The 12109-nt window shown below is 38.4% G+C and overlaps 1 protein-coding gene across 3 annotated transcripts in view; it reads left to right on the top strand.

Moving 5' to 3' along the window:
• Nucleotides 1–12109, top strand: part of RUNX1T1 (RUNX1 partner transcriptional co-repressor 1) — a 114530-nt gene that overhangs the window by 97441 nt on the left and 4980 nt on the right. For all 3 annotated transcript variants that reach the window (XM_066990587.1, XM_066990588.1, XM_066990589.1), the window contains one exon: nt 4048–4238. In XM_066990587.1, the coding sequence (XP_066846688.1) occupies nt 4048–4238 (191 nt within the window). The remainder of the gene's footprint in view (nt 1–4047; nt 4239–12109) is intronic.

Below are 12109 nucleotides of genomic sequence, written 5' to 3'. Positions count from 1 at the left end.
ATGCCATTTGAGATGCTGTGTAGTTTCCTGGCTGGGCTGCAACTGCCAGCCTAGAAGGCTGCAAATCTCTCACAAGTCATTTCTGCTAGCTCAGTGTGGATATCTTGGTGTCTCAAATGGCCATAAAGACCGATGTGTAGACAGCTGAATTAAGTGTAAAAAGCCTGATTGAGAAGCTGAATCCATTGAACTGAAAGAACTTGGCACAAAAACAGTTAATAAGCAACCCCAAAGTCATCTGAACCAGCAAATCATGTGTAAAAGGGATTCACTTTAAACTTTTTGAAATTGATAGACTCCAGTGCAATTCTTTAAGTATACCAAGTTGAGCACATGCTTTTGTGATTGTTGGAGCAAGCACGTAGCACACATCACCTTGTAAATTAAAGCCATGTGAACTCAATTCAGTTTCATATGTCAATGGAACAGAAAGTCATCAGTGTCCTGATTAATGACATTGAATAATAGTTATGCAGATGAAGAATCCAAGCCACGTTCTCAGTGTCCTCAATGGTCAAGAGCAAGGCAGGCATGTAAAGAGGGCCAGTCGGATCAGAGGTTGGATGACTTGCTTCGTGGAAATACTTATTCCTCTTAATTAAATACTGAGGTGATCTCAGGCCCTTTACGAGTTGCTGTCTTAGCTTCTTTCAGTTTAATGGGGAGACCATCCTCCAGCCATCCCCTGTCACACAGCAAGATCTACTGCTCATGGCAGTCCAGATGAAGTGCTGGAATTACCAAAAAGGCATGGGATGACTATACTTTCTCATGCAAAGACAGTAAAACTCCTGCATGTTCGCCAGGGTACTCCTGAGAAAAAAATTACACATTTTGTGATGTGAAGGTGAGATAACTCACATCACCAACTCCCAGTGGCCTTCTTTGATAGGTCAGCCTGAGAGGGAGGTGATGCAAATGTCACAGTAACAGTGCCTCATCCCTGTCCATCACCTTTTCTTTTCTCATGATGTGGACTGAGGGTGCCTATGATGTGAGGGAGGTGCCCAGGAGCTGCCGTCATCATGTCAGGTTACATACAGCAGTGAATGATGAGTTGTGGAAGTGAAGGAACATTTCAGCTGAATTCTGAAGAAAAGACAAGGGAATTTAGAGCAAGAATGCTTAGCAGTAATTGGAAAATGGAGGATGCACATAAATGTATCTTAGATATTTAGTTTAAAAACCTACTGATTCAAGTTTTCTGATATTTGAATCTAATCTAATCTGTTTTCTGGAAAAGGAGCGGCATTCTGTAGTGCTTGATAGCTTAAAATTGTCAAGGCAAATAAAATCTACTTCACTGTCACTCATAACTTTTCCTCCACAAATATTACAGTTTTTATTCTTATCTGAAACTACAATGCCTGTATTCTATGGCTATGAAATACCTGTAGGTACTGGAAACATATCTTTTAAGGAGACGTGGACAAAATCAATGATAGTAAATTTTATTTTTAATAAATTGGGTGTCATGAGTTGGATGTCATGAGTCACAATATTGAAATCATGTGACCAAAAAGCACTGTAGTTTAACTTTGCTTTCATTTTTAGTATATCATTACACAAATTTTGCTGTTAAAGGTAATGGAAATACTAACGTCCAATCCATAGTTTATGCCAATTAAAATATCTAACCCCTTTTCCTTCAACACATGGACTCATATGTACTTGTAGCACCTTCACACACTCAGAAGCTTTGCAAAAAAACATGACATAGAAGTTAGAATATAAGGTTCAATTTTTATATTTGGATTGAAAAGAGGTAGATTATTTAGGATTAAAAGCTATAAAATTAGAAGTCTCTGTAAAATGTTGGGGTACTCTGCTTCCAAATTAAAATAATAGATGAAACTGTCATTTCTAACCACTGCAAACATTTCAGCATAAGATTGAGCTTATATGATGTAATGAAAGTGCATCATACCATACAAAGATAATTTCTATTCCATAGTAAATATCAGCAAGAATACAGATTTTCGCGAAGAAATCTACTTTGTTAATAACTGCAGTTCATAGATGCAAAACGTCTGTATTTAAGTTGCCTCATTTTTATAAAAATGGTAATAAAATTGCATCTGTATGTTTGCCTGTGTATATTTCTTTTCTCACGATCAGTGAATGTTTGCAGTTGGTAATAAATATTCAAGCACCTTGCAAATGTCCTACCAATTCCCTTTGCTGATCTGTGTGTGCCTGTGGGACTAGAATAGGAATGCATAATTTAAATATAAATTGCCTGATTTGCATATACAATTAGTCTAGCTGCAGCTTTGATCGTAAGCAAAAATTATTGTCCTGTATTGCCACTTAGATAGAATTTTAATTCACCTTGAATATTCAAAGTAAATTAAGCCTTGGCTGTATGGTTGAAGGGTATGATTTTTCCTCTCCTGAGGCTTTCCCCTAAACAACATTTATGGTAGGGTAATATAAGGGCATATTTTCAGCCTCATAAAAATAAAGGCATAAGTTTTATCTCTTAATTCCCCCCTCCCCACACCCAAAAACTTCAGCTGAAACATCTCTCACAGACACACACACATGGAGCACACACAACAAATAATACAACTCTTCTTTCATTTTAATTAATTCAATTTTAGTCAGTACATGGCTTAAAAATGTATCAATTGCAATTGTACTTGGCTTAATAATTGAAAATGGAAACTTCATGTAGTGGCTTAAAATAACAAATGCAGAGCTATGGGACATCAAAACTCGACAGTTTCTGACTTAGTATCTGTATGGAAGAGTTAGGTCTATGTGTGCATACACACAAATACATTTGAAGGAGCCTCCGAACTCAAACCCTTAACACAATTGTAATACTTAAATTTTAATCTACAGTAAATTTTTTTATTAGAAATCTATGTTTTTAATTAAACAGAACATTTAATTAAGGTGGTTTTTAAGTGGATGAAACAATTAAGTGCAAACACTTGAATGAAACATGTCATAATTAGTTTTAATAGAGTGTTAATTGGTACTGGGTTTGCCAAGTTAATAATTACTGCTTATTAAATTTTCAATTAATCATTGTCATTTTGCTTTGAATAAAGATGAAAATTAGATAAACTAATTCAGGGGGAGGATGGTTTCCTTGTTAATTAGAGCAGTTAATTAAAAAAAAAATTACTTGTTTTAGTTGTCAATTAAAAGACTGTTCATTAGTAAAATCTTTGCATTCTTCCTGCATCAAAACCCAAATAACTAATTTGTGACAATTCATGTTTTCTGGAATAAAAGATATGACACAAGTATATACTGAAGAAACAGCTCATAGCGACTTAGTTATTTTACAAAAACATTAGCCTTTGTATGTAATGAAGCAGTGTGCCCTGACTGAGTTTTAATTGTGCACTGGAGTCTTGTTGGCTTTGGTGTGCTCAAGGGCTCTGCAGCGTCAGGAAGTCGAGTCTTTGCCATGTAAACATCAGTGTGTAGAGGAGATCAATAGGTCAAAGGAATGTTCATAAACAAATTTTAATCCTGGCTTGTAAAATTATATGTCCAGGAAAAGATATTAGACGAATGATTTAATTTTTTTAAACAAAACCTTCGGTGTTTCATGTATCTATTTTTTACATACAGAAAAAAAATGTTAATGACTGAATCCTGTCTTAATTTCCAAAGCTTAAAGATACCATTCTGAAAAAGTCTGTAATATTATGTCTTATGTAATAATTCTTGCTGAACATATTCATCAATCTGGTGTGCTGCAAAACCAATTTTCCAAGTAAAATCATCTAAAAGATTACAAAAACAATGCACCAGCAATCTGAAATGTCTGTACCTATTGAAGTACTAACTGTGAATCAAAATAGCAAGAATCACCACAAGTGTTAGAGATTTCTGAGAGATTTGGTGATGTGGAAGTAAAGAAGCAACAGGGTGGTCTTGAAGAGTCTTGAGGAATCAGATTCATCTTGGTCCTTCTCACCATGAAGACACAATACAGTAGCCTAACTGCTGCATTTCGTGCATTACTTCTGCATAGCCCTGTGCCAAACATCCTGTGCTGATGAGGATTTCTTCCCTCCTTTGCAGAGGAAGCTGTCAATGAAGTTAAACGTCAGGCAATGGCCGAGTTGCAGAAGGCAGTGTCAGAGGCCGAGCGGAAAGCTCACGACATGATCACTTCCGAGAGAGCTAAAATGGAGCGCACTGTTGCCGAAGCCAAGCGCCAGGCTGCAGAGGATGCACTAGCTGTTATCAATCAGCAAGAGGATTCAAGCGAGGTAAGTAAGGTCTTTGCTGGACAGGCACCTCTCTATCCAAGTGCACTCACTAGCTAGCAGCCCCATGCTAGGTTGTTTTTGTCAGAGCTTGAACCTGCTTTGTCTCCTCTGATGAAAAATTAGCGATAGTTGCTGTTTGGGAAGGTGGAGAATGGATGTCTTTGTATTGAATCTTCTCAAGTATCTTAATGGCTTCATCTGAGTTCAAAAATATGAAAACCATTGTGATGCTGGAAGAAAATAGGATCTGTACAATTACCTGGAACAGGAAATAGGATGACATGAAGCTGTCATCAACCTTAGGTGTGCCTGAGCTGGCTTAAATCTACCTGGCACAGGCTATTCATGTGACATGAGGAGTTCAGTGCCTGCTATTAACTATTTGGACATTCTCACTGGATGTATACTACAGGCACATGCAGACCTCCAAATTTTCTTGCCTACATGGTCATCTGAGCCCAAAATAGCTAAAGGACTTGAGCTGCAGTGACACCTCTTAACTGATGTTCAGGATTACATATAATGTATGTTTCTCTTCTAATTTAGCATTTCACTAGCTTTATTTTCAAGCTCTTCAAACTGCTGATACTGAGTTGATAACAACAGTATATGGTGGAAAATATTTCATGTTCAGATCTAATTTAAACAAAAACAAAACAAAACAAAAAACAACAGTCATTTATGAGATTATAGAGCAAAGTAGCTAAAAGCTTTTCTGGGGAAGGTGTTGGGTGTAGAAGCTATTAGTAAAAGTTCCTGTAGGACAGAAATATATGTGGATTTACAAGTGTTTCCTTAATTTGAACGTGTTAATTTGACTGCAGGGTATATTTGAGAGTTGAAGAGTGGGCAAACAGTATTTGGAAAGAAGAAAAATAAACTGAAACAACAACAGAGTGTAAAACAAGAATAAGCATGTTAAGCCCTGATTTACTTTCAAACGTGAGTGTGGGAACCTCGAATTCCTGCGATACAGGGGACACAGCAGCACCAACAGCAGGAAGCTAGGAGTAAAAGACCAGGGTGTGATTTACCAGTGCTGCAGAATTTTGCATCCATTACAGACAAATAATGATGTCCTAGGTTAAAATTGCCTTTAAAGACAGACATGACACAAATTACACCAGGTATTTCTATATAATCTTTGTTTCTTAAGGCCACTGAAATGAAAGTACATTACTTTCATAGCCTATTTACTGTTTCTGTACTGAGATCTTGGCTGTAGTAAAAATACTTTTTAATGTAAGTTCTAAATTGCAGGGAGTTGGAAAAATATCTGATAGCAGTACCTGTTGTGTGGTGTTATGTATTAGTGTACATTACTGTCAAAGCACTTTTCCTGGATTGTATGGGTCACGTTGTAGAAGAGTGACTTAAGTTGAAAGATGCAGATTAGGTAGCTGAAGCATGCTGAGAAAACTGGCAAAAGTCATGAGCAGATAAGCCAGTGGCATACTGCAGTATGCATCCATAATTTGTGGGAGCGTAAGATTTTAATTCATACCAGGCTTCTCCAGAGATGAAAGACTATTGTGGGATCACTGAATGCCCAAAGTTTCTCCTTAATGTGTAGCAGATGAATAACAAGGAGACAAAAGGAATTGATTTTCAGCATCTGAAAGTTTCTCAAGAAGAAAGGGACCAGGAGAAGTATATGTACCCTTTAAGTATTAACTGTTCCATTGCAGATTAAATGAGACATAAATTCAATTTATTGGCATTTTGTATCTGAGATATTCAAGGACATTTTTCGTACACCGTGTTCATAGAAATGACATTTGTCTGGCTTAGCATCCTTAAAGAGCTATCATTTTATGTGTGTATATATACAAGAGATTCCCATTATCAAAACCAAAATTCCAAAGGTAAATGCCTCAGAGGAAATTGCAAATTAAATCTATTTAGTGAACCGTTGTAGTGTAGGCAGGACAGATGAAGGCCTTATGTGCCAGTGCATACAGGCCATTCTTCTACAAGTAAATGCATATCCAGACTCATTTGTGTGCTGTAATTCACTCCTGAGCAGTCATAGCTCTGGAAAAGGCTGTATGACAACAGACATCTTAACTTCATCTTCAGAAGAATTGCTTATGAGGTTGTTCACTTCTTGGAACCAGAACTTTAAAAAAGGGCAAATAATTCTTTTAATTTCATTCTAATGAAATATGACTCATAGGGTTACAGATGTTCTCAGAGCTGTTCATAGTCGAGGAGGATACAAGCCTTCTGGACCTAGACAAAACTACATACTTAGGACCTATTTAGTGGCCTAGTCCTGCAGCTTTCACTCTGGTGGTCATAAGTGGCACATCAGGGTGGCTGTTTTGAGAAGTAAAATGCAGGTTTTAATAGACCTCGGTGTTTACAGGTGCCTGGTTAATTCTGAAGGCAGATGACAAGGATACTTAATAGTATGTGTGTCCAGTTCTTACTGGTACGTCTTCAACTTCCAATTATGCCAAACTCCAACCAAGTAGGTCATGCTTCCCACAACTACCTGTTGACTTAGGCTGTCTCTTCTTTTTTTTTGATAACACATGGAAAAATGGACCAGTCTTTTCCTTCATCTTCGAGGACAGGAGATCAGTTTGTTAGTGTTTGAGAAGTGTCTCTTTGGAGATGAGACCCTGTGTTTATTGGGGCTGAGGAACAGAACTTCACAGTTACTTGGGTGTTCATTATCTTTCGATCTCTCTGTGAATATTCCTTTTCATTTGTCTGGGTTGTAAGTCTCCATAAACCTTTCTGTGAACAAAGTTGTTTACAACTTTCAGCTGTACTCTGTAAATATGTATATCCAGGACTAGAATAGTTTCAAGTTTGAGGGCATTCTAATAGCAGCTCCTGAAGTCTTAGAAGCATAGAAGAAGGTACAGCACCTCTCCTTATTTCTTATCCTTGGTGAGATATTACTCCAAGGCCTGCAAGAGAGCTTAGTATAGGCTGCTATACAACCTCTGTGCAGTTCCTGACAGCATATTTCTCCCGCGGGTGTCATTTGTTCTTTTGGCTGTGGAAACTATGGATGGAGATGGGAATTTGGCACCATATTTCTGATGTTTCTGATATAAATTTCATCTGCCACAGCCACTCCCTGTCTGTTGGCAAGTTTTCTCCCTTACAGTTCTTCATTTGTTATTTAGTAAAATGCAGCCTGGACTTAACTGAGGTTTCTTGGAGCTGCTTTGGTCTGAGGACTTTGGGCCATGATTTCTATTGCAGTCTGCTCTGGAGCCCAAAACAATATCTGGGCCTAAGACTCTAGATTTTTGTAATTATTGTTTTTTTAAGATGATGTGCTCTCTTCCAAGACCTTTCAGAAGTTTCACATAGAGAAGTATATGTGTGTGTGTATTTGGAACCAGAAAACGTGGCTTCCATGACTGAAAAAAACAAACAAACAAAAAAAACCACATTGCAGTTGACATGTGGAGCTGACTAGAGCAATCTCACCAGATTTTACTGGCCTCAATGTCTGTACATTTACTTTTTGAAAATTTCCACAGCTTCTCAGCATAAGCTCTTGCAACTGACTAGAGCATTTTCATTATTTTCTGTTATCACAAGGAGAGATTGGATGAGGACCAGTGAACAGAGCACACTGTTGTTGGAAAGCAAAAGAACAAGAGAAGGCCTACCTGTCAGCATGATTGTTCTTGAACCACAAATTATTTCTTTACCAGTTTCTTACAGTTGCTTGACAAAAGATGACCCATTCATCAGTAGTTGACTTGGCTAAGTACAGAAACATGTGTGAGCAGCCTACTCTTTAATGACTGCCGTGCTTGCTTTGGCTGCAATATAATGTTGTGCAAATCAATTTTAATAGTAAGGGTGAACAGCTTAGCAAAGAGACTGGCTGCCCAGATTGTAGGGAGGAGGGCAGGGGGAGAATTAAAACATCTGTCTTTCTGCTCTGGTATAAAATGCCACTGAAAAATCTGACAGTCAGTGTTCTTCCTCGCTTTTAGTAGGGTGGGGGCTGGGGACAGCAAAGGAGCACAAATGTTTCATTTCTCTCTACTTAAAGCAGATGCTGACATCTGCTCAGATAAAACAAGTATGTAACTGGTCCAACACTGCTTTTAAGAGATGTGTAATGTTAAGGCTTGTTTACATTGCAGCAGCTTATGTTGTATGTGAACATCACACTTACCTGACATTTTGAAGACAGCTGGGCTCAATCTCTGCTGACCAATCCACTGAGACCAGGATTGTGCCAGCAAACCTGACTCTGAGTATCAGATGCTGTGATATAGGCAAGCCCCATTTTCTGGGCTGACATTGAATTTATGCATGTCAGCTAATGTTTAAATTTTTTTTTTTTTGGCTGGGCATCTCTTAGAAAGCAGCAGTTTATTCTCTGTACTGGCGGGTGGTACAGAGGCACCAGAGCCCTGGGTTCAGCACAGGATCAGTCTAGATGTGATGTAAACACTGGCACTGCCCCAGGCTGCTAAGCTAAGCCTGTCTAGCCAGCTTGCCACATCCCTTCAATATGATTCTCCACACTTGTGTTTTCAGGATGCAGCTTCTCCATGCAAGCTTGTATGAACACAGGTATACTTCACACACAATAAACAGTAGCTTGGGTAAGCCTTGACTGTTCAGTGATAGGGCTAACTATTAGAAACATCTTAAGCCTTGAATGTCTTTGTAAGGTGTACTGCATTTAGAAGTACCATGGGAATTTCCAAAGAATGTGTTTCCCATTCTAAAAGGTCTTTGATAGAATCAGTCCTCATTTATGCCACTGTTGTTTCAGTGATCTCTAGATTCTTTCTCTTCTGGTTAGCAGTGATTGAGTGCTGAATGCCATGGTCCTTGAAGAACCTGGAAAAATCCCTGCTTCTTTTCCTGGTAAACTGTGGAAAACCAGAATTTGTCAAAAATGACAGAGCAGTGTTTGATACTGTATTATGGCATTTCAGAGTTCATCATCTCTTAGACATACCAAGGTCCTCAAGGTCCTTTTTATTTTTTCCCCTTTCTTTCTTTAAACCATCTCTACTCTGAGTCTCAGATGGAGGTGTCAGAGAAAAGCAAATGCCCAACTGTGGTTAAATGTTTCAGAGATTAAAGTGATGGGATGGGCAAAATTATTGACAAATATGTATCCTGGTACTGGAGACCACAGAAATGGAGAGCATTTGTTTTGAGAATTTTCATGATGGCAAACAGAAGTTTCTGAGTTCTGTTTGAAGATGGAAGCTTAAGTGGATGAGAATTAAGAGTCTGACCTAAGATAAGGCTTTGACCTAAGACTGATGTTCCTTGTCAGTTGAAAGAAGAGGATGAAATATGATCACTGGCATAGATTCGGAGTGAGATTCCCATCTGGTGTAATTTAGCCCAATTTCATTGAATTAATCCATTTTCAGGGTAGTGAAGTTAAATTGAATTATGTAGTCTGAGAATCTGGCCTTTTGTATAACCTCAATGTTTCACAGGAAAATCAATGCAGAGTTAAACTATAATCCAGTCCTCCTCATAGTTTTAGCTACATCTGGAACTCTATAAAACACAAGCTGGAAGTGCAGTATAGTAAGTCTCTCCCCAGAGACAGAGAAAATAGACAGGAGAGGCTTTGAGAGATCCACTACTCTTTTTCCCAATGCATGATCAGCTGTAGCTGTGTTGTAACTGTAATATCCCTGTTTTGTCTGTGTTTTAGTGATGAAGATTCCCCAGTATTTGAAGTGCATCATCCCAGCATAGACAGTATTCCAGGCTGGGCTTTGCCAGCACTGGGAGGTAGTCTTAACTCAGGTATCAAGCTGTCCATAGTCCCCTTTGTATGTCCTGGTATATGATGTTTGCCACCTTGTCACCAACATGACATTGTGGTCCTCTGTTATCTGAGATGCCATGTATGCAGTTCAGCCTCTGTGATCCATTTCCTCCTTGCTTCTGGCTCGTACAGAAATACCTGCTTAGGCCTTATACCAACCTCTCAAACTTCCCGGGAGAGAAGATGCCTTGAGCATGGTCAATCCCATAGTGAGTTCAGCTCTGTCCACGATGTCTAGATCAATGGAGAACATGTGAGCAGAGGTTTACCAAGTACAGCCCAGGCCATTAACCAGCAACTTGAACTTGTTTTTTCTTCAGTAGAATGTGGATTCTGAAGCTATCCTCCAGCAACATGAACAGAAAACATGCATTGCCAAAGCTTACAGTTGTTGATCACTATCTCTACTGCTGTTTTTCACTGCTTATACATGGAAAGGAGCAGCCAGTGGTCACAGTGGTGAGGACTGTGTAGGACAGAGAGTTCAGTGTGTCAAATCCAGCTGCTATTGTACAAGCTCCTCATGGCACATGTGCTTGTTTATGCTAATTTACACCGTCGTAATTCTTAAATGCAATAATTTGTTGCATAAATGTGAGCTGTAAAATTTATTTTGAAATTCTTGCATTTTACATGCTTTTATTCCCACAATTACATTAAAGCTGTAATGACCTGTTAAATTATAAATAATATGTGCAGTGGACAAAATCACGTACTAGACAATGTAGGACACATTAAGTAAATCATGTAAGGAACCAACTTAGAGCTTTGTCACTTCATTAAAATCTTGCACTTATTTATCACTTTACATGTTCTGCACAGGCTGATAGTTAACTGATGACTATTCAAATTAAAAAGCTGGACCTGTAATGTTAAAATTTAAATGTCTGTTTTCTGACATTAATACAGACATTACAGTAAGAAACCAAAACACTGTATGGTGGCTCTGGTCAGGTCTAGAAGTCAGTTCTGTCTGTGTAGATGTGTCCTCCCCAATAAGGGAAGCAAAATGAAGATACTTCAGAAATTGGCCTGTATTAACTAGATAGATTTTTGAATAGAGAAAGTTTGCCATCCCCATAATAAACTAGAGCATGCTCTTCAGTGGTGCAGTAGGATCTCCATAAGGGAGGGATTTCTGCACCTGGGCAGGTGCTGGTTGACTTCAGCATTTTTCCATGTGAGGAAAACTGCCTTTTCAGAAACGTCTGCATGGGGAGGTTTTGTACATGTGTATTTGTTTTCAGATTAGGGGATTAAGGGAAATACGGACCAAGCCCAGGGATGGCAATTTAGCTGGAAATGAATAGCTAGAAGGTCAGCAAGCATGGTGGTAGGTAGAAATCCTGTGCAAACACAGTTGGAGCAGAGTCACGTCATGTTTACTGGATCACAGTGTAAGCACCAAGTTGGCAAAGTGAAACTTTCAGAAGTGCGATGAAATCTTTGAGAAATATTAGTATAGCAAAAGAAGGAGAATATGGGAATATCCATAATTTGTTGCCTTTCCGGTCAGTAGAAGGAGATATTGCATCTCTTTGAAAAGGTAATATTAGCTTGCCATGTCTTTTTGGTCCATGTGTAAATATGTCTGTATGTGTACATGTACACGTATGGTGTTCTAAATTACCTACAGTTGTTCTTCATTGTGGGGATACAAGGTCTTTCAAAGAAAAGGTGTTTGAGAATAGTGCAGCTACACATTTCCAGAGGTGGTTGTATGGCTTTACCTCTACAGCACTGGACAGAGTTTAAGCAAAATGAACCTGAAACAATGAATACTGAATCAAAACCAGGTGATGCCAGACAAGGAGTCTGAATTCCTGACATTTAAGTACCAGAAACATCTGTTTCTGTGTGTTGGTAATTCCACCTTTTTTTCTTAATGTTTTTAAAGATGGGAACAATTTTATGAATTAAAAAAAAAAAAAGCATCCCCAACACATGTATTTGTAATTACCTGGTTTAGTCTGTATGTTTAATCAGTATGAATTGAGAATGCCATGTACATTTGATTTCAATCTCAAAGAGCAATTGAAAACTGGACAGTTACTCTTCCCCCATATGCCTGTATGTGCCT

Source organism: Anser cygnoides, chromosome 2 (assembly GCF_040182565.1).
Source record: "Anser cygnoides isolate HZ-2024a breed goose chromosome 2, Taihu_goose_T2T_genome, whole genome shotgun sequence".
Taxonomy (NCBI): domain Eukaryota; kingdom Metazoa; phylum Chordata; class Aves; order Anseriformes; family Anatidae; genus Anser; species Anser cygnoides.
The sequence above is the reverse complement of the archived record's forward strand: the minus strand, read 5'-3'. Positions and strand labels throughout refer to the sequence as shown.